Source organism: Oryzias latipes, chromosome 9 (genome assembly GCF_053564925.1).
Source record: "Oryzias latipes strain Hd-rR chromosome 9, Olatipes_Hd-rR_3.1".
Taxonomy (NCBI): domain Eukaryota; kingdom Metazoa; phylum Chordata; class Actinopteri; order Beloniformes; family Adrianichthyidae; genus Oryzias; species Oryzias latipes.
In genome coordinates this window covers 27602421-27624469 of record NC_136245.1, presented here as the reverse complement: position 1 = coordinate 27624469, position 22049 = coordinate 27602421, and the positions used below count along the sequence as shown (strand labels likewise).

The 22049-nt window shown below is 38.0% G+C and overlaps 2 protein-coding genes and 2 long non-coding RNA genes across 6 annotated transcripts; 2 read left to right on the top strand and 2 right to left on the bottom strand.

Annotated features, from left to right (window-relative positions):
- The first annotated feature begins 1695 nt into the window (after positions 1 to 1695).
- Positions 1696 to 3240, top strand: LOC101161893 (uncharacterized). Its single transcript, XR_909266.4, has 3 exons — positions 1696 to 1854; positions 2280 to 2382; positions 2510 to 3240. It is a non-coding gene; the product is annotated as an uncharacterized LOC101161893 (long non-coding RNA).
- On the bottom strand, positions 1747 to 2531 carry LOC144994610 (uncharacterized). The gene is made up of 3 exons (XR_013658196.1): positions 2397 to 2531; positions 2238 to 2283; positions 1747 to 1884 (listed from the first exon to the last, which is right to left on the bottom strand). It is a non-coding gene; the product is annotated as an uncharacterized LOC144994610 (long non-coding RNA).
- Positions 3241 to 9237: 5997 nt separating the features above from the next.
- Positions 9238 to 16493, top strand: slc35d2 (solute carrier family 35 member D2). Of its 2 annotated transcripts, XM_023958331.2 has the most exons (13): positions 9238 to 10475; positions 10552 to 10585; positions 10677 to 10763; positions 11774 to 11841; positions 11940 to 12011; positions 12139 to 12207; positions 12300 to 12402; positions 13562 to 13654; positions 13735 to 13802; positions 13924 to 14002; positions 14284 to 14366; positions 16130 to 16280; positions 16368 to 16493. In XM_023958331.2, the coding sequence occupies exons 1-12, from the start codon at positions 10348 to 10350 to the stop codon at positions 16251 to 16253; spliced, it is 1008 nt and encodes a 335-aa protein (XP_023814099.1). In that variant the 5' UTR covers positions 9238 to 10347; the 3' UTR covers positions 16254 to 16280; positions 16368 to 16493. The 2 variants fall into 2 exon arrangements, with proteins under 2 accessions (XP_023814099.1, XP_023814098.1); XM_023958330.2 differs by having other exon boundaries at positions 16130 to 16493.
- znf367 (zinc finger protein 367) lies at positions 16397 to 21340 on the bottom strand. 2 transcript variants are annotated; one of them, XM_020705796.3, is made up of 6 exons: positions 21200 to 21340; positions 20687 to 20974; positions 19296 to 19446; positions 18915 to 19034; positions 18489 to 18627; positions 16397 to 18071 (listed from the first exon to the last, which is right to left on the bottom strand). In XM_020705796.3, the coding sequence occupies exons 2-6, from the start codon at positions 20963 to 20965 to the stop codon at positions 17813 to 17815; spliced, it is 948 nt and encodes a 315-aa protein (XP_020561455.1). In that variant the 5' UTR covers positions 20966 to 20974; positions 21200 to 21340; the 3' UTR covers positions 16397 to 17812. The 2 variants fall into 2 exon arrangements, with proteins under 2 accessions (XP_020561455.1, XP_004072263.1); XM_004072215.4 differs by having other exon boundaries at positions 20687 to 21229.
- Between the last annotated feature and the right edge of the window lie 709 nt (positions 21341 to 22049).

The following is a 22049-nucleotide window of genomic DNA, read 5'->3' as shown; positions in this document are numbered from 1 at the left end:
GGAGACTGGCTAGGCCACTCCAGCACCTTGAAAGGCATCTTACGAAGCCACTCCTTCGTTATCTGAGCAGTGTGTTTGGGATCGTTGTCGTGCTGAAAGACCCAGCCATGTTTAATCTTCAATGCCCTTACTGATGGAAGGAGGTTTTCACTCAAAATCTGACCATACATGGCCCCATTTATTCTTACCTTTACATGGATCAGTCGTCCTGGTCCCTTTGCTGAAAAACAACCCTAAAGCATGATGTTTCCACCCCCATGCTTTACAGTTTTATGGTGTTCTTGGGATTCAACACAGCATTCTTTTTCCTCTAAACACAACGAGTAGAGTCCTTACCAAAAAGTTCAATATTGGTTTTATCTGACCGTAGGACATTCTCCTCCTCTGGATCATCAAAATGTTTACTAGCAAATTTTAGACGGGCCTGCACATGAACTGGCTTCAACATGGCAACACGTCTGGCTCTGCAGGATTTGAGTCTCTGTGGCGTAGTGTGTTGCTCTGGTAGCCTTTGTTACTTTGGTCCCAGCTCTCCACATGTCATTCATTAGGTCCCCCTGATTTTTGCTCACTGATCTTGTGATCTTTTTGAACCCTTGGGGCGAAATCTTGGGGGGAGCCCCAGATGGAAGGAGATTATCATTGATATTGTATGTCTTTGATTTTCCAGATGATTGCTCTCGCAGTTTTTTTTTTTTTTTTTTTTTTTTTTTTACACAAAGCTGCTTTCCTATTGCAGATTCAGTCTTCCCAGCCCAGAGCAGGTCAACAATTTGGTTTCTGCTGTCCTTAGATAGCTATTTGATCTTGGCCATTGTGGATTTTGGAGCGTGACTGTTTGAGGCTGTGGGCAGGTGTCTTTTATGTGGATATCTAGTTCAATCAGGTGCCATTAATACAGGAGGACAGAGGCTTGTCTTACAGAAGAAGTTACAGGTCTGTGAGAGGCAGAAATCCTGCTTGTTCGTAGATTACCAAACACTTTTTTTCCACTGTAATTTACAAATAAATTTGTTAAAAACCTTTTCTCGTTTTGTCTCCCATAGTTGAGGTATACTTATGATGAAATTACAGGCCTCTCTCATCTTCTTAAGTGAGAGAACTTACACAATTGGTGGCTATCTAAATACTTTTTTACCCCACTGTATATAGTTTTTACAAATATTAAAAGCAAGAAAATACCCTCAAATGTTCAAGTTTTCTAAATGACTAAATTAATTTTAGATTTAAGTTCTATCCACATGACATGACTGTAAAATCTACATAATCAATTGCCTTCCTAATTTCTTAATAACATTAAAAAATGTGAACGTTTTTATACAAAACATTTTTAGATTCTCGTGCTAATTACTAAACTTTACATAAAGATCTCCTTGTGAAACTGTGAGACATCTGCATTCTTCTAAACGAAGGCTGTTAGCATTTAATTACAACCTGTCTTTTGTGGCAGCAGGTGTGGCATTTAAAAGCTTTTTATTAGTGTCAAACAATATTTTTGCTAAAATGATGTGTCATTGAAAGTGGCATTACACTTGTCAAAACCTGTCTTGATGAATCACACAGCGACCAAAAAACGAATCCAGCTACCTTTTAAATATAGAAACGAAAGTATTCCCCTCATTACCCACATCAATCTCAGCATTATCTGTTTTGCAGCTTCAAAGCCTTTAGCATCTAATGTTTAACACCAAACTGGGTGGTTTGCAGCAAGAGGTGAGTTCCTACCTGCAAAGGCGTGTCAGTATTTAATCAGCAAGTGTTGAACTTCTCCCAACAAAAGCGCTGCCATCATGGACCTGAAAGGTGTGTTTCTGTCCCTCTGCCTGTGTGCTTTGGTCGTCACCTGCACTCATGGTAAGATCGGCACCCAAGAGGCTTTGCAACCTATAAAGCATCAAACTACATTGTTATTTTTAAGAGAAAATTAAATCTGTAGAAAAATAACTCAACTCAGATTAGAAAAAATGGAAACGTGTAGAGACACAGCTGATCTGCTAACTTTGTAAATGTTGAGAAAATGGTAGACAGATAAGTGCTATTTGTAAGTACTAGTTTGATTTACATAAAAACTATTTTTTTTAAAAACATCTTACTCGGTTTTTAACCTTCAGCTGACACTTCTAGCCTGTTTAAATAGCCCTTTGGTTTGCTGAATCTAAACACAACGTGTAATATTTTTATGTAGAAATATAAGAACCGCAGTTATTCTGGATCAACAAAATTGTCCTCGTAATAACCTTGCTTTGTTGTTGTTTTTGTTGTTGCTCTTGACCATGAAGGATGCTGCTACAATATAGGACAATTCCAACCGAAGAAAACACAGAGAATCACAAGTATAGGAATCCAGCACGCCAGCGGTCGTTGTCAGATCAATGCAGTGGTGTAAGTGAGGATACATTTGTCTCTAATTCTTCTGTCCTGTTACAGTCCATGGGCTGCCTGAAGTCCAGTCTCTTTGAATGACAGAGTTGCATGCTTTATCACTCATAAATTGTTGTTCTGTACACAGAGTGCATCTGGATGGCCGCGAAACACCCATTTGTGTTCACCTCAAAAGGGAAAAACAGATTCGCAAGTTAAAAAGAAAACAGGATATGGAAGCACAACGAGCTCAGAAAAATCAAATGAAGACAAAACACTTTAAGGAAAAACATAAGAGTAATTAAGAGTTGGAGAAAATCCCTGCCTTTGATTTCCATTTATACTGGTCCCTGCTTGTTCTGTCTTGTATAATTTGTGTACTTCTGATATTTGGTTTTTGCTGACTTTACTCATTATGAACTCTTTTTTAAATCAGAGATGAAAAGTAGGAGGAACGTCCTAAAAAGTTGTGTTTTGTGTTAAGCATGAAAGAATAAATGTATATCACCTTTTTTCTATATCAAACACAAATGAGTTTATTTGTAATTTTTTTTTACAATGCAATAAATGAAAAACAATAATATGCATAGATATGGTTAAACTACTCCCCTGTAAAAAAATCCTTGCATGTTAGAATTGCTGACTGGCATAATATTCTTAGTGTGTTTTTTCCGTATCTGCATTTTGGTTTATTTCACTATGATGTTAATTATACATATTAAATCATAAACTGTAATGTGTGATTTATGTCATTTTTAGAGGTTTTTATCAGACCAACGCTCTCTGCTGAAAGATTTCCTCCTTTTCCCCAACCACACTCATATGAGTTGGATAACATGGTTGCATATTTTGCATTAAAGAGCATTCATTTACATTAAATGTGTCTTAAGTCTCCTAGTATTTCGTAATAAGGAATTTTATTATGAAAACACAAATTAGTAAATCAAAATGTATAACATTTGTGACACTGAGCAAGAAATGCCAGCAAGAGATAAACAAAATGACTTTTATTGTTTAGAAATCAGAAATAAATGGTCAGTTTGGTAAATAAAAGAAAATGCTTATTTTTTCATCCAAGACATGGCTGCTTTAAATGAGACAAGTTGCTGCTCAGCTCCTTTTCCGTTAGTGTCACCAACTGTTAATGTTAGGTGTCTTTTTTTCAATAAATATCAGTTCGAGCAATATAGATGAACCTTTGATTCTTTTTCCCCCTTAGCTTTATTATTATAAAAATTATGAAAATTTCATACATAACATACCCTAAATGCTATTTTCCAAAAATTCATTTTTTTTTAACTTAAGTTCATACTGATTTGAATTTTGGGTCATGAAGATTTAAAAAAAATGTTGTGCCCTAAGAGCAAATTTCTGTTTTAGTATTAAATTGGCATTTCAAAAACAAAAAGAAAGCATTCATGTCGGAAATGATCTAAACATCTGAAAAAGAGAAAGGGTTGGAGCCCTGAGGCACCTCGCATGACAGAACAGTAGACGGTAATTCATGTAAAATGCTTAACTCATCACACCTCTGAAAAAGTAAAAACATGCATATTCACACATTGCCATAGAATAATTGATCCGTGTGAAACTTAACATGTCAAACTGAATTCTGGAAATTGTTGCATTAGGAATTACAGTTACAGTCATTCAAACTAATAAATGGAAAGACATACCGGTACTTGACTGTGGGAATCTGTTTAAGTCAAAGAAGGCTTGTCCAAACACGGTAACTCAGAGTATCCCAAAGGGTATAGACGTGTTACTGGAATCCAGCTCCTCTTTCTGTGCAGAAGCTCAGGAGTTAAATAAAAACACATCAATAATTAATACATATTTATTTAGGCTTAAAGATATAAATGTAACATGAACAAAGCAGCAATTCAGTTTCCAATATTGCAGAGGTAGAGTGGTCGACCTCTGATCAGAGGATCAAAGGTTTGGTTCCCGCTTTGTGTCAAAGTGTCCTTGGAAAAGACACTGAACCCCACGTTGCTCCTGCTGTCATGGGTTGGCACTGGTGTTAGGCAGGAGAGATGCCATCAGTGTGTGCATGTGTGTACATGGGTGAATTGGTACAGCATTTTGGGCCTTAAAGCAAGGTAAGCAAAACACTATAAAAGTATGCACCATTTAAAAAGTTCCCCACGTTGATAAACCCTTCAGGCACTAATCTGAGAACAGTAAAGCTGTCACAGTGGTTTCACTCATTTTTACCTCAAGGTAAAAATAAAAATTCCTCCACAAGGGATCAGTTTTAGTGTCTTCCATAAAAATCTGTGGGAAAAAAAGAATGTTGGAAAGTTTTTCAGCGAAACATCCTGCTCCAAGATCTGATCCCACAGCACCATCTTGTGCAGGCACTGAGAGTACAAAGTGGGGGAAACGGCCGTTTATGACTATAAACTAAACCCAAACATGTCCAAACGCAGATTCCTCTGGGGTAAACGAGTGCATTCACTAAGAGAATCGATCATCTTATTTTCTGTTTCATTTTTTCTGAAATGTACTCTGACATCCCGTCCACCACTCAGAGGTGAATTTCAAATGAATTACTGTCGCTCTGCAGAAACTATGTTCAAGAAAACAACACAGTTTTTTCTATTTTTGCTTAAAAACAAACAAACAGCCTTATTATAATGTAAAGACCACTGGGAACGCTTTTAAAACAGATTAAAAGATGATCAAAGTGGTTTTTAAACTTACAGCCACACCAAGAGTTAGAAATCTTGAATTGGCAATTTTTAATTCCTGCTTTATTTTGGTTATACATATTGGCAGCAAATGTAAATCACTTACATCAGAAAAAACCCAAACAGATTCGCTCAAACGTAGTGGCTTAATGAGGTTTCTCCCTCTGACTCTTAATGCATGGTGTCAGCACACAAATTCCTTTTCCCTACCCGCTCACAGATGTGTGACAGCTCTTTATCTAACAACGTTTACCTTGGAATGGCTGAGACAGATGACCGTTTAAAACTGGGTGGGTACGAGCTGCATTACACAGTGATTTGATTAACAAAACATTCTGTAATCCACGCACAAGGCTCTGTTCATTTCTGCTCTAATTGTTAAAAAACAAACAGAAAGTAGAAAGTTCTCAGACTTCTTGAGTCTTACTTTAACCTCATGTCACACTCCGTTGGCACACATCATAGCTTGTGTTGTGAAATATTGTCTTTAATCATTCTATCTTCCAAGATAGAACAGAATTTTGTTCAAGCATGAACCAAATCAGACAAATATTTGTAGTTCACAGATCATATTCAGTATAACAGTTATAACACAAATATCTACAGAATTAGCTTTGCTAAAAGCATCTTTCTTTTCCAGAACCAATTTTAGTGTCTACACTGACGCTCAAGTTACCGCCACTAACTGAACAATGACAGGCCTAAATCTGGTCAACTTGTTCCTCTCCCATTCAGGTCAAACAATATTTATACTTTAAGAGTTTCTCCTTTTTTATTTCTTGCTTTAGTGTAAGTTCATTGGCTTTTACTGTTGGGCTTCAGACGGCATTTGTTGCTAAACAAATAATGGTAAATAAAAATAGATGGTTTTTGGACTGAAGGTTTTTGCCCAAAAAACTAAAGCTTGCATAAAATCTAGTTTTTCTTTTCTGACTAAAAAAATTTGGAGCCTAAAGGCTACTGAAAGCATGTTAGGAAGTAACAGGTATATGACAAAAAAAATATTTGTTTTCAGTACACGTCAAGATCCAAATGACTAAAGATGATGATTCATAGAATAGTTACGGTAAAGATCTGTGGAAGTTAACCTGAGGTCAGAGGTGAGTATATTTGAGATATAGTATGGTTTCATACAGTGAAAGACAACCACAATTCTATTGTATTCTCTCGATTGTAGATCGAGAGAATACAGAGAGATGAGCTGTGGTTTGTACAAGGAGGGCTGGTGTGGCAGAGAAGTTGGCAGGAGTGGCTCAGGACATGCATGTCAGATTTTTCAATCCGGCCCAGTCACGAAGAGTAAAAATTATAATGATGTTTTAAAAAGCACGTTTCTAGTCCATTCCTGTGGCAAGTTATGATTTTTTTTTAAAGAAATAGACGAAATGCGCAATTCCGCCACTAGGGGAAGCAAAGGAAAAGCAAAACAGGGGAAACAGCTTATCTCTGCACATGCTAAAAGCAAAACCTAACAGCTCTGTGTCTGAGTAAGATGCAGTTTGGTTCCCCGCGAGCCTCACCGCTGTTATGTTGCTATAAGAATGATCAGAAATGACACCCTAATGACCATAATGTTGTCAAAAAGAAAAGAAGGTTGAAGTGGAGTGCTGAGCTTTCCAGGAAAAATGGACACAGTTTTATTTGTTCACGGAGCTGAATGCTTGGTATGTCAACAGGTCGCAGTGCTCAGAGAAAATAACATTCGGCACCACTATGAGACTCAGAAAAGTTTCACAGTTAAGAAAAGAGAAGATTTACCAACTATTAGCTGGACTGTAGAACACCCGTCTGCATTTACTGCAGCAGTAAATAGAGCAGTGAATGCTACCTTATTGCAAACAAGTTGGAGCAAACATCCAAACCATTTTCGAGTGGTGAACCTACTGAAAAATGCTGATGGCTGCAGAAGTCTTGGGCCCCAAAAAGCAGTCGACCTTTGCCAACATGAGTCTGTCAAGGATTACGATCAGATACAACATCTCTGAGGAGACTTGGGCGGCCAAATGAAGGAATCCAGTCATTTATTGCATATTTGGTCACTATTGATGACAGCACCAACATCACAGATATATACAACTGAGGGTACTTATTAGAAGTGTTGAGGAGACCGTCACAGCGGAGTTTCTTGAGTTGATGGACACAACAACAGCTGATGACATAGTCAGCTCTCTAGTTACTGTGCTGGACGATATTGGAGTGAACTGGTCACATGATGTCAGTCTGGTCACTGATGGCGCTCAATCAAAGATCAGGAAGAAGGCAGGTGATGCCACAAAATTCAGGCAGCAACTAGAAAAAGACTCTTGGACATTTCCTTGTGTTTTGCACACTTGAATGACAGTAAATGTGTTTCTGCTCACGATTTGAATCCTGATATTGATGGTCGGGTGCAGTTTCAGGAGAGAAAGGAGGTTAACTCCAAATTCTTTGTGTTTGCAAGTTTAATTTAGTTTAATTTTTCATTGATTTACACATTTACATTTTAGGAAGGGTGTTTCATTTTTTTCCATAGCCCCTCTTGAGTTTATAATCAGGATTGCTTCAGTGTCAGATGTCAAATATTCAGTCTGTATGAAATTGAATAAACCAATTTTTAAAAGTGAAATGCATTTAATTTGAGATCCTTTGGTCTCTGTGAATGAATGTGTAGTAATAAGTGATTAGGCTGCTATGTTGAGTTAAAAAAAAAAGAAGCTGTTTTTTGCTTTTGTGTTACTGGTCTGGCCCCACTTAGGATCAGACGGGTTGAATGTGGCCCCCGAACCAAAATGAGTTTGACACCCCTGCCATACATTGAGAATGTTCTATTAATGTTACCTTTAATTTATTTTGATGTGAAAAAAACAACAACAGTGGGCTGAACTTTAGGAAACTAAAATGTGAATGGATTTGACTTTAACTTTAGTTTACTTGTTTGTTTGTACACATTTAATGTACTCAATCATCTTGAAAGAAATACAAGGAATCTGGAAAACTTCACCTGCAATGTTCAGTAGGTATTTATCTCTGAGTTGCACTGGTTGAGGTTTTTGCTAAAGATGTCCTGAATCCATTTTAGGTCGGTGAATCGGATTGTTCCAAATGAACCGATATCGACTACGAAGCAGATTGAAAACCCCAAATTATGATGTGAATGGAATTGTTGTTGACATGAATCGTTACACCCCTTCTAATAAGTTATGACTGTACCAAAAGCATTCTTTAACAAGGCATGGTTTACTATTGAGTCAAAAATGTGCCACAGAGGAAGGAAGGAGTGTCCAAGACAGAAGAAAAAATGAAAAGAAAAATAGAACTCACATCTGCTGACCTTTCAAAATAATAGTCTTCTCAAAAAGAAAAGAAGGTTGAAGTGGAGTGCTGAGCTTTCCAGGAAAAATGGACACAGTTTTATTTGTTCACGGAGCTGAATGCTTGGTATGTCAACAGGTCGCAGTGCTCAGAGAAAATAACATTCGGCACCACTATGAGACTCAGAAAAGTTTCACAGTTAAGAAAAGAGAAGATTTACCAACTATTAGCTGGACTGTAGAACACCCGTCTGCATTTACTGCAGCAGTAAATAGAGCAGTGAATGCTACCTTATTGCAAACAAGTTGGAGCAAACATCCAAACCATTTTCGAGTGGTGAACCTACTGAAAAATGCTGATGGCTGCAGAAGTCTTGGGCCCCAAAAAGCAGTCGACCTTTGCCAACATGAGTCTGTCAAGGATTACGATCAGATACAACATCTCTGAGGAGACTTGGGCGGCCAAATGAAGGAATCCAGTCATTTATTGCATATTTGGTCACTATTGATGACAGCACCAACATCACAGATATATACAACTGAGGGTACTTATTAGAAGTGTTGAGGAGACCGTCACAGCGGAGTTTCTTGAGTTGATGGACACAACAACAGCTGATGACATAGTCAGCTCTCTAGTTACTGTGCTGGACGATATTGGAGTGAACTGGTCACATGATGTCAGTCTGGTCACTGATGGCGCTCAATCAAAGATCAGGAAGAAGGCAGGTGATGCCACAAAATTCAGGCAGCAACTAGAAAAAGACTCTTGGACATTTCCTTGTGTTTTGCACACTTGAATGACAGTAAATGTGTTTCTGCTCACGATTTGAATCCTGATATTGATGGTCGGGTGCAGTTTCAGGAGAGAAAGGAGGTTAACTCCAAATTCTTTGTGTTTGCAAGTTTAATTTAGTTTAATTTTTCATTGATTTACACATTTACATTTTAGGAAGGGTGTTTCATTTTTTTCCATAGCCCCTCTTGAGTTTATAATCAGGATTGCTTCAGTGTCAGATGTCAAATATTCAGTCTGTATGAAATTGAATAAACCAATTTTTAAAAGTGAAATGCATTTAATTTGAGATCCTTTGGTCTCTGTGAATGAATGTGTAGTAATAAGTGATTAGGCTGCTATGTTGAGTTAAAAAAAAAAGAAGCTGTTTTTTGCTTTTGTGTTACTGGTCTGGCCCCACTTAGGATCAGACGGGTTGAATGTGGCCCCCGAACCAAAATGAGTTTGACACCCCTGCCATACATTGAGAATGTTCTATTAATGTTACCTTTAATTTATTTTGATGTGAAAAAAACAACAACAGTGGGCTGAACTTTAGGAAACTAAAATGTGAATGGATTTGACTTTAACTTTAGTTTACTTGTTTGTTTGTACACATTTAATGTACTCAATCATCTTGAAAGAAATACAAGGAATCTGGAAAACTTCACCTGCAATGTTCAGTAGGTATTTATCTCTGAGTTGCACTGGTTGAGGTTTTTGCTAAAGATGTCCTGAATCCATTTTAGGTCGGTGAATCGGATTGTTCCAAATGAACCGATATCGACTACGAAGCAGATTGAAAACCCCAAATTATGATGTGAATGGAATTGTTGTTGACATGAATCGTTACACCCCTTCTAATAAGTTATGACTGTACCAAAAGCATTCTTTAACAAGGCATGGTTTACTATTGAGTCAAAAATGTGCCACAGAGGAAGGAAGGAGTGTCCAAGACAGAAGAAAAAATGAAAAGAAAAATAGAACTCACATCTGCTGACCTTTCAAAATAATAGTCTTCTACTATTTGTTTTATTTTTGCTTGTTAAGCGATTAAAGTTGACTCCCCCTCTCAATTACACAACAGTTGGAGGACCGCCCACCTGTGCCTCTCCTTTCCTGTTGTCAGCCTCTGCTTTTTCAGGAAACAGGAGAGTTTAGAGCCGTTGCAGACGGCTAAAAGCGGTTATAGCCCACTTCCAGGCGCTCGGAGGGCTTGTGGCTTCTGAGCATGTCTGCTGAGGAACGGAGGGACGCGGCCGACCACTCCGCGCTGCTCAAGTTCCTATCGGCCGTCTTCTACGCCGCCAGCTCGTTCCTCATCACGGTGGTGAACAAGACTGTGCTGACGAGCTTCAGGTTGGTGTCACGCCGCGTCACTCTTCCGTCTGTCACAGAGCCGGCTCCACGCTCACGCGTGCTCTGTTGTCTGCAGGTTTCCCTCTTACCTGTGTCTGGGAATCGGACAGGTAAATTCCTCCGGGTGTGTGGAGTCATGTGGCAGCGCCTTTGTTAATTTTTAATTTTTTGGGTCCAAAAATGAAAATGTTGTTCTTTCAGATGATCACCACAGTGGTTGTCCTCTATGTGGCCAAAATGAACAAAATGGTGCAATTTCCAGACTTTGATAGAAGCATTTTCTTCAAAGTAAGCTGTTCTTTTTATTTATTAATCAAATGTTTTTACTATCATGAAAACATTTTATTATTTATTAATTAAACGTGGGAGCTTTATTTCTTTTATGAACATATTTATATTTTTAACTGATTTTTTATTTAGAAATATATATTTATTTATTAAATGTATTTTCTTTTATGAAAATTTTCATTTTATTAAATTTTGCATTTTATGGAAATGTTTATCTTGTTTATTTATTTATTACATTGATTTGTTTTATGAAAATATTTATAGTATTTATTAAACTTATATATTTTGTGAAAATATTTATATTTTTTCGCAAACATTACAAATATATCGTTATCCCGATATCAAGTGGTGCAATATGCATATCGCAAAAGACAGAGAAAATTATAATAAATGGTTATCATAAATGTGCTAAATCAATCTTATGGCAGCTTGAAGTATTTAATGAATCAAATAAATCCCTTTATGTTTTTGACCAATCGGATGGACGGCTTCACGTTGTTGACCAATCAGATGGAGCCCTTTTATTGTAGAGTTTGCCTCTTATGTAGACAAGGGTCATTTGAAGTGTAGTTTAAGTCATGTTAACTCTTATTTAAATGAAACTGTTTCTGTGAAAAGGAAATTATGTTATTGGTTGTTCATGTATCACAAATTATATCGTCATCGCAACATTGATCACTGATATCACAAATCGCACATTTTCCTTAAAACTTGCAGCCCAATTATTTATTAATCAAATAGATTTATTTTATGAAAAAATTTATATTATTAAATAGATTTATTTTATGAAAATATGTATATTATTTATTTATTTAATTGATTTATTTTATGAACATACAGTATGTATATCATTAAATGGATTTATTTTATGAAAATATGTATATTAAATAGATTTATTTTACAAAAATATGTATATTATTTATTTATTTAATTTATTTATTTTATGAACATACAGTATGTATATCATTAAATGGATTTATTTTATGAAAATATTTCTGTTTATTGGGCAGATTTTCCCTCTCCCCCTGCTGTATGTTGGAAACCATGTAACAGGACTAGGAAGCACCAAAAAACTCAGGTTACAAAATGCGACTTATTTAAACAGAGCATTCATGTTCAGGTTGAATTGTCACAGAGGTCACCCATTTGTCTTCCTTTAAAAACTTTTTTTTACAGTTTGCCCATGTTTACGGTGCTAAGGAAGTTCACTATTCTGATGACAATGCTATTGGAAGCATACATGCTAAGGTAAAACGTTTTTTTTGGCCATTATTTGGTAATCTGACGTTAAGACAAGGACAAAGCTGTACCGAAAGAAATATAAAAGAATTGTATCCATATTTGATGACTCTTAGTTGTTCTTTTTTTGTTTTAGAAAAACATTTCCAAGGCGCATCGTTTGCTGTGTTGTGGCAATAATGTTTGGTGCCCTGGTTGCTGCAAGGTAAACGTCCTGGCAAGGACTTGAATTGTTAATATTGTTATTATTATATTGAACATATAGGATGCCATAATGTTTTCCTCCATCCCATTCAGCTCGGACCTGGCCTTTGATGTGGGGGGATACACATTCATCCTTCTTAACGATGCTTTCACCGCAGCATACGGAGTGTTCACCAAGAAGAAACTTGGCGATCAGGTTGCTGTGTCTGTGACTTAACCTATTCAGTCGTTGAGCTTCGAGTTCGGAAATTCAGAGTAGTTTTAGACTTTAGATGGTAAAAAGTCTCTTTGATGTCACCTAAAGCTCCCAAAATCTTGGAGTCTTGGAATGGATTCCTTATTGGCTTATGGGTTTTTCCTTTATATCTCATGGTTTGATCAATTAGAAAAGGGAGAAGGCATCGTAGCATGCTACATGAGGAACACTCAAAATGTTTATAGCATCGTTTATTTGCTTTTTCTCATTTTTCTACTTAAAACCTGAGTATTTAAATATTTTCTCTTCTGTTATTTTATTCTCTTTAGCAGATCCGAATAGGTAAAAGTCAGGAGTAGATGCAGAATAAAAGTGTGACATCATTCATTTCAAGTTGATTTCCTATCCATGAGGAAGAAAATCTGCTAGGTATATTCATAGTCGTTCCATTGGTTTAACAGCAGCTTCTAAAACCGCCAAAGCAAGAAGCAAACCACACATAAAGAGGGTGGATGTATAAATAATTTTATTAAAAATCACGTCTTTGCAAGCTGGGTTAATTAAAAAAAAAAAAAAAAAAAGGTTGCAGCTCCGAATACCCTCAAACTGATGAGGTGCAGAAAGATTTAGAATCCCTTTAAAACAATAGATTGTAGATTTGTTTTTTGTCATCTGGCACTATCACTTCCTTAGGCCTAATGTGTAAAAATACCTTAAAATCTGTACAAGCGTTAAGTGCTTGATCACATATCAAAAGTATAAGTGATCATTAAAGAATTCTAAAAAATAATCAGATCTTACTATTGGACTCTGAAAACCAGGCGCTAAGAGTCTTTGTCAAAAGTTTATTGGGAACTTTATCCTCCAAAGTTCTTGACTAACTTTGTATTGTTTTTTATTTTAATTAGGAAAAACAAAAAGGTGTGGACAAGACTGAATATTAAACTAAACGCGTTTGTAGAAGGGGTTGCTGTACTTTTTTCTATTTGTTTTTCAGTTTACACCCTTTTAAGTAAACAGACTTTGTTAAAGGGATTGTTAAGCATTTTATACAAGTAACAGTTTTACTTTTCTTTTCTAACACAGCAGCTAAAGTCCTGGTTAACCAAGACGGCATTTTTGGTCTAATATGTGAAATGTTTTCTTTGTTTCTGTTTAGGCACTGGGGAAGTATGGTGTCTTATTTTACAATGCACTTCTCCTCGTCATCCCTACTCTCTTGGCAAGTGCGGTGACTGGTGATTTACACAAGGTACAAACAACCAAAATGCCTTGTTTACCGCCCAGCCGAGGGCTCGTCTCACTTATGCACGCTCTGGTTTTCATCAACAGGCAGTTGCATTTGAGGACTGGGGAAAAACCGCATTTGTCTTGTGTTTTCTCATTTCCTGCATCATGGGGTGAGCCATTGTACTTAAGTTTGAGTACTTTCGTTAGTGGCCACAGTCAAATATAGGTTGCAGTTTTGTTCATGTTCGTGCTTTAAGTCTATGCAGGAAGTAAAGACTTGTGTTTTTGCAGGTTTGTGTTGATGTACTCCATAGTTCTGTGCAGCTATTATAACTCGGCGCTTACTACCACTGTGGTCGGGGCAATAAAGGTAAGAACATACTGATAAGACCACAGCACACAAATTATGCACATATATTTAAGGACCAAGTTTACATTTACAGGGCACCAAACATAATATAGAATATTTTCTTAAATTATTGGATTTTAAAGATCATGATTACTAAAAACAGTTATAGAACTGGCTGATGTTTGGGTGGGAGACCTTTACTGCTGCAGGAAAACATTTGGCTTTATTTCCCTTTAATATATTACATTTATAAAAACCTAAGTACATCCAAACATTCACTAAGCTCTGCTCCTCCGTTTCAGAATGTTGCTGTTGCATATATTGGCATCTTTGTTGGGGGAGACTATCTGTTCTCTTGGACAAATTTCCTCGGACTCACTATCTGGTAAACGTTTGTTCCACTTAGTTCTTTGCACTTTTTCCTCTTCTTTCATTCTTTTGAGAGCAGTTGAGAGGCAGACGGCTGGTTAAAAGTATAAAAGTGCGCACAAGGTCACACCTTTCTTGTCTGTAATATTTTGCTGAGATTAGGTTCTAAAAGGGCAAATGCTATACGTGCAATAGTTGGAGCCAGATTCAGTCTCATTTGTAATTGTGGACATCCCTAAGCCCCCCCCCCCCCTTTTTTTTTGTGTGTGTGTGTGTGGGGGGTCCTTATCGAGAAGGAGGGTGTTAGGGTAGGGGTGCCCAATTTAGCTTAGTCTGTTTAGTTTAGTTCAGCAATTACTTATTGTATTTTATGACGGATTTTATGTTCTAATACAATTGCGGATATAAAGGCCATTGAGACGACTATAGCTAAAATTATGGGCTACATAAGTCAAATTGAATTGAATTGAAATATGTCCAATTTGCAGTGTTTAGAGTGTATATTATGAAATGGATCAACTGTATTTGCATATGTTTATTTATATGGGACTGGATTTGGATTTGTTGGTTCCAGACTCCTCCCTCAAAATCTGTGCTCACCTGCAGCCTCTTAGCTTTTTGGATATTAAGAGGGAGAAGGAAAGCATTTTTTTGAAACAGCAAATGATTGCAACTTCTGTCGTTTGAATGAAATACTTCTTTTTTTTTTTCACAAAGAGGAAGTTAATGAGTATTTTTGCCGAAAGGAGTTGGAACCCACCCTCCTCCCTCAAGGGCTGCTGTGGCTACAACAACTATTTAGAGACTTGCACATCTCATAAAATTAAAATATAGTGAAAAAGTTTCATATTCTTTACATTTATGGCACTCCTAAATGAGTAGTTTGATTATGGCAAATGGAGGATAAAGTCTCATAAAGCAGAGGATTTACATCTGAAGATGGTTTATTTCAAGCAATCAAAGCAGAAATAATACAAAAGCAAGACAAACAACAGAAATGTATATCTATCTAAGGATATATCAGACATAGTCATAAAATTGATCAGACATCCACGTTCTCATACACTAGTAAATCATTAAATTATGACTCAATCATAGATTTTGCCAATTATTCCTGGTACTCCTCCATCTTTTCCTACCACATATAGCTTGTTTAGGAATTGGGTCATTTGACTTGTGAATGGTGTGGATGACTGTCCTTGCGGCTGTAGTCTATTGACCCACAGACTCGGGTTGTGTCCGAATTCCTTCACAACTCACGACTTTGTGCACTAATTAGCATGTTTTCAATTTTGTAATGCTGTCCGAATCTACAATTTCCCAGAAGTCTCTGCAGAAAAAAAACAATGTGCATCGATGCTCACTGGACTGGCGAATATAGACCACAATGCATTGTGACCAAACACTTTTTCATGTAAAAGTAATGCATTTTAATTTATTTATAAATCATCCACGTTTTTCAGAACAGTCATCATACAAAACCTATTCAGTAATGTGTTTTTCGCCCCACAAAATCTGTGACGATATATTTGCCATTAAAAAAAAAAAGTTGTGATCATAGTGTCCAAATATCTTTCACAAAATTCTAATTTTTTGATATATTAAGACAATTTCAATTTTTGTGTAGTGATTGAATTTCACTTTTGGAACTGCTAAAGCTGAACTTTATGGCTTTTTTGTAAAAATATTTACCTGTACTGGTTGACTGCCTAAAAACTACTTTAGTAGAGTATAAATACGCTATGTAATCACTGAATTGTAAATTTCTTTGCTTTGCAGTATGTCAGGAGGACTGGTGTATTCTTATCTGACATTTAGCACCAGTAAATCCTCTGGAAGTGACTCTGGAGACGCACAAGAGCAGAAGATCCACATAACCGAGGATTCACCCAGGAAGCACTGAGCCAGCAATGCCTGCATTTACCACTAGGTGGTGCTGTTTTTCTCCATATTGGGGAATCCTATATATCCAAAATTTTAAACTTGGTTTTTACTTGTAGAATTTTCAAATTCACAGATCTGTTGACAGAAAAAGACGACGATGGGTCAGATTCTGTGAATATTTATTACAATGACAGAGCAGTGTGGACAGCCTGACTGAATCATAACTGTAACATGTGGAATAAAATGACTATAAAGGTAAGCAGTGTTATCTAACCAACAAGGAAACTGCTGCAGGATGTTAGCAGAGGCACAAACCCAAACTACAATTAAATCTCCAAAGCTTTCTGTAAATAGTGTGCACACAAACACTACATTTATATATTAAAATGACTTTTTCTAAAACACAAGACAAGAGCTTGGGGATTATAGTTTCCAAATGTATCAGGGTACTACGGCTGTTTTTTTTTTTGTTTATCTGCGTTTTGTCTTCCAGTTGATCCCAGCATCTTTTTCACACCAGATTTAGATTATAACCAGAAAGATGCAAAAGTTTTTGTACGGTCAGTTTCAAAAGAAGTAGCGTTATAAAATAAAAAGTTTGGGGAATTTCCCTCCACTGCACAAATCCGGTTCCAGATAACGGTGCCACTCTCCTGCAAACAAAACTAGTTCTCACTGCCTCCTTTCTTTTTTTACACATGATACAGGTTAGAAGTGCTTCGTCAAGACAGGACAAACACCTGAATTCATTCGGCAGATCATCAAAAAAAACCAAAAAACATCTGTTCTTCCCTTTAAAGAAGGATCCCAGCACCTCAAAATGTCAGCAGAGAGGAAGGTTTGTCGTCAGCGCCAAACCCAGTCTGCCACCTTTTAATATAAAAGTTGACATCTCCTATAAAACATTGGTGATTATGGTAGGTGGTGGTGGGGGTCTTCACAATGAAAACAGACTCTGAACAAGTATGAAAAACAATTTACAGGTCGTACAAAACATGAAAAAGTGTCCAGAGTTGTTGGGTTTTTTTTTTTTTTTGCCTGATCTGGTTTGCATCCTCAACCCTTCTTAAAAAAGTTTAAAAAAAAAATCAAAAGACAAGGATGTCAGACTTCTTCCCACCTCTACCTTCTTAAAGTTGAGAACCAGGGAGAGAAAAACAAAACAATTCTGTCCGTTTGAACGTCACAGATCTTTGCCGTCTGACCACACCCTGCATCCTTCTGTCCGAGCTTCATCCACATAAACAGCCACACACTCTCGCTTCGTCCTCAAAATATACTTAAACTCGTTACCAAAGTGCAAATGAAACAGTTTAAAAACATAAGATTCTTTCTTTGCCTTTAGAAGGCAAGAGAAAAGAAAGACATTCTTCATATTGTCAAACCCTATAATTATAGCAGCCTAAAAGGATAAAATGAAAGCTCAGTAAGGTGCTTTAGCTTGTGCCTTCCTGGTGCTGTGAGGGGGACTGATGTCGCCGAGCAAACTAAACTAGTCGCTGATCTGCGCTCGAGACAACTTTTAGTAACCGCACGCGCCGCAGGAAGGCTGACTGGAGACGGGAAGCGTGGCCCGGTTCAGGCTGACAGGTTGTTGGCCAGCTCGATGAGAGCCAGAGCGCCGTGGAGACGCTCCCGTTGCTCCTGGAGACGGCGCCTCGCCGCCCCACCCTGGCTGCCCTTCTCTTCCTCCACGGACACCTCTTCTTCCTCGTTCTCTTCATCCGACTGGGTGAACTCCATGGGATCCTGCTGCTCTTGGTCCTGTGCTCTGGCTTTGCTCTGCGGCTTGACCTTGCAGGTTGTAGGCGCGCGCTGCTCACGGGTCTGCCAGTATCTGGAGGAAGCACAAAGATGTTTTTCGTTTTCTAGGACATAGTTTCTGCAGAGCAGCAGCAGCAGCTCTTTAGAAATTCAAATCTCAGTTTTTGCTGAAAGCTCTTGCTAGCTTACAGCCCCTCGCACCCCCATCCCAACATTATCAGTCCAATAAAAATGGCTCAGAGGAGGAAAACCACCATTTACGTAATGGATTCTCTGCTGTGCATCCAAAGGGGGCGGAGCAGAGTTTCTAAGTCATAAAAAGCTCTTTTTCCATTTTTTCTTCTGCTCCTGATTCACAAAGACTTGAATAAAGGGCTTCGTTTTCTTTAATACAAATCCTCCATCATGAGAAAATGCTACAAACACCATTTTCCTTGGAGTGATTCTGAGAGTTGTCTGTGTTTGCTAATGCACTTCTACATTCACTTACTTTGCCAGCCACTCTGCCACAGCCTTGTTATCTGCAGACTGAGCCTTCCCCGGGCCCACCTTTGGCTCCTCCCTGTTCAGGCGAGAGAAGGGGTGTTTGGGGCAGTGACGGTTGGCGTGTGTGAAGCGACTTCCACATCCTGTAGAGAGAAACAGCACGAAGAAACGCAGCAAGTTAGACAATGATTTAGAGTTCTGCACTTCTCTTTCATTCAACCCAAGCAAAGGTTTGCTTTAAGGAAGTGTTATACACTAAATAAAGCTATGGTTTTAATCACAAACATTCATGTCACTAGAGTGCTTTGCTTTTTTGGGTACTTTCCAAATGGAACTGGGCCTCTGGAAACTACCCAACACTGACTTCCAAGTATTTTTTTTTTAATATTCACCAGGTTTCTCCCACCATAAAAACAAACAGAAAAAGGACCTTTCTCTGAGCAGACGAAGGGCTTTTCGCCCGTGTGCAGCCTCTGGTGTGTCTTCAGCTGACCGCTCTGCACAAACGCCTTCCCGCAGTTTGGGTAGTCACACATGTACGGCCTCTCTCCTGAAATCAAAGGAGTGTGTCGTTAGGGTCGATGTTGTTGAGAAAATGTTTTTAAACTGCTTTTAAAGTGAGGATCCGTCCTTTTTCTTATCCGAGTTGAGCTGCGACCACTTTTACAGTGTTTTGACAATTCAGGCTTTTTCTTTCTTTCTAAAGTTTTTACTCAAATTGGGAATAGATGTCATGCGATTGCTGATGGTAGTGGGGTTTCTTTTTAGTGTCACCTGGGTTTTCCCAGTCTTTGCTCGTCAGCCACCCCACCTGTGTGCGTCCTCTTGTGAGCCTGCAGGGACTTCTCTCTGGGGAACACGCGGTTGCAAATGTTGCAGCGAATCCGACTGGATGAGGTTTCCCCCTCGCTTATCAGCTCCCGGACCGTGTCCGCTCGAGGACGGCCCCTGCGGATACCATCCTGACAGCAGAAATAGGCGCACATTAAAAGCAGGGTTCAAAATTGTGTATCCATAGAAACAGAGAGACGTCATCATTGAAGTATTTGTTATGAATATGGTGTGATGGATGCGTCTCCAGCCCTGTTTTGTAGCTAACCCTTCTTCAGTGATTGCTGATTGGCTGGATTAAGTGAGCCCAGTTTCTGATTGACTGAACACACCTGATCCAGTCGAGAAGCAATTAGGTTAGCTCCAAAACAAGTAGGGCTCACGAGGAACAGGGTTAAAGACCACTGAAAACTGCAGGAATGGAAATATTACTTATTTCTATATTTTACATACGTAATAAAAATGCCCTTTTTCTTAAAAGTACCACTTGGAGACGAACCTCATAATGAGGGAAAGTCTATTTGGGTTGCCAAAATCTTAATTGCCAGAAAGCTACAAGATTCCCTTTTCTGGAATTCTGGTCCGCAACAGGTGCTCTTTATTCTAAAACTGTAATCTAAAAATTAAAGTCAATAGCTAAAAAATCTTTGCACCAAACTATTCAGTACTGCTGCTTATTACAAAAACACGTTACTTACAGATGTGGCACAATTTCAAGGGGTAATAACAATAATTTAAAATGTAATACTACCTAAATAATTGCCAAAAACATTTCTTTATTTACTTTTTTAGCTGTTCAAAATTATTTTGCACATTTGTGACTGACTTATTTATATGTTTGCATTAACAGACAGTGTAAATTGATAGTTTTGTACTGGACCTAATGTTTACAATAAAGTTTTTTTGGAGATTTTTTTTATTCCTTAACTTCCGGTAATTTTTTGGCGCGCAGCTCCACGTCACGCCCGAGCAGCTGCTCCAAAAGCAGGAAGTAACTGGGGTTTAAAAATCCAGCGTCACACCCTAATGCGCGGGCGTTTTTTAAATGACTGCTTACCGGCCATGTTGCCTTGATCCAATAGAATAAAAGTAACTTTAAAAAACACAAACTTAACAGAATTTCAAAAAATCTAAATATGATTAATCTGTGAGTTTTTAAGATACATTTGTGATTATTTTGTCATCAAAGATTATTGTTGTCATAGCATGTGACATATACTTATAGTAAAGTTTTATTAATTATGCACTGCAGCAGACATTATGAAAATGTATGATATTATTGTTTTATTCTTTTTAAATGAATTAAACTATAAACATGATGGACAATTCTGCAACACTGCACAGCTTGGACAACATAAAAGAGTGTCATACCTTGATTTGGTCAGGCGACGGAGCCGTGTCCGCTTCCCGGGCCATCTGCGTCCCTGTCGGGGAGGCAGCTCCGTTGACAGAGCCCGGGCTCAGGGTCACATTGTGGGCGTTCTCTCCCCATTTCCACGGGTAGACCATGAAGTCACTGAAGCCTGGGCTCGTTGGCATCAAAGCGTCTGCTTTCTTGGGCTTGATCGGGGTCGTCTTGATAACAGAAACCAAAACCCTTTTCGGGGAATCGTCGCAGAAAATTACCCGGGAATGTTTCGTATCTGCCATCGTGTGATTCTAGAAAACACGCAGATGGCCACAAAGAACAAAACTGTAATGATTTTTTGCGGATTGGAACAAAATGTCGATTAACATAAACTAGCTATATATATTCAGTCCAGGGTAGTTTATTCTTCATTTCGCAGGAAGAAAAGATAAAAAGCTAACATACACCTGCGAAATAAAAATAAAGTAGTCCGTAAAGTGGTTCCTTTCAAACCACAGTGGGTTGGCTGGACTGACCTGTATGCTCACACAAGAACGTTGTCCCGCGTTGCAAAATCGCGCCTGTCTGGTAAACTAACCAATGACGGGCGCGTATCTGATACCACGTGTTTAAGGCAACGAATGGTAGCGTCTCAACGGCCAACATGCAATCCTTCGGCTAATAGAAAGAATAGGAAGTGCTCTGTGTGAAGTGATTGGCTGAAACGTCCTGACCAATCAAATGCATGCGCGCCTCAGAAGATTGACAGCAACATTAGCCAATGAAAGCAAGCGGACTGTTCGGCGGAGCCAACAACTGAAAAGGGCGGTTGATTTAGCTTTACGCTGTACCAGATGGCCTTTTCCCGCGCTGAGTGATCTGTTTATGTTTTATCGTTTTAAAGGGAAACGAAAGGACCCAGAGGCGCCAAAGTTACGTAATCGTTTTAGGTCAAAAACAAAAGGATGCATTGTATAAAAACCATCTGAATAATATTAACAGTAATATTGAGAAATAATGTTAAACGTTTGTCTTATTTAATTAAAAAAATCCATGGCAATAGGTTTTCTATTCTCTTGAAATTTTTCAAAAACAGTAAATGTGTTTAACTTTAAAAAATGGCCACATGTGTTATATGAGTGCATAATCTTAAGTTCAAATAAAACACAAAAAAGCAATTCAATTCTTTACATACTAAAATACTAAACTAAACATTGACTCTTTTAATTTCTTGTTACATCAACATTAAACACACGTACTTTCCATTGTGACCACTAGAGGGAGTTAAGTCTTCTTTGATAGATTACCCTTTTGCAACTTTCTGAACCTGCATGGTTATTATTTAAACTGAAGAAAACGTAAAAATTAAACCATTTTTTGTCCCCA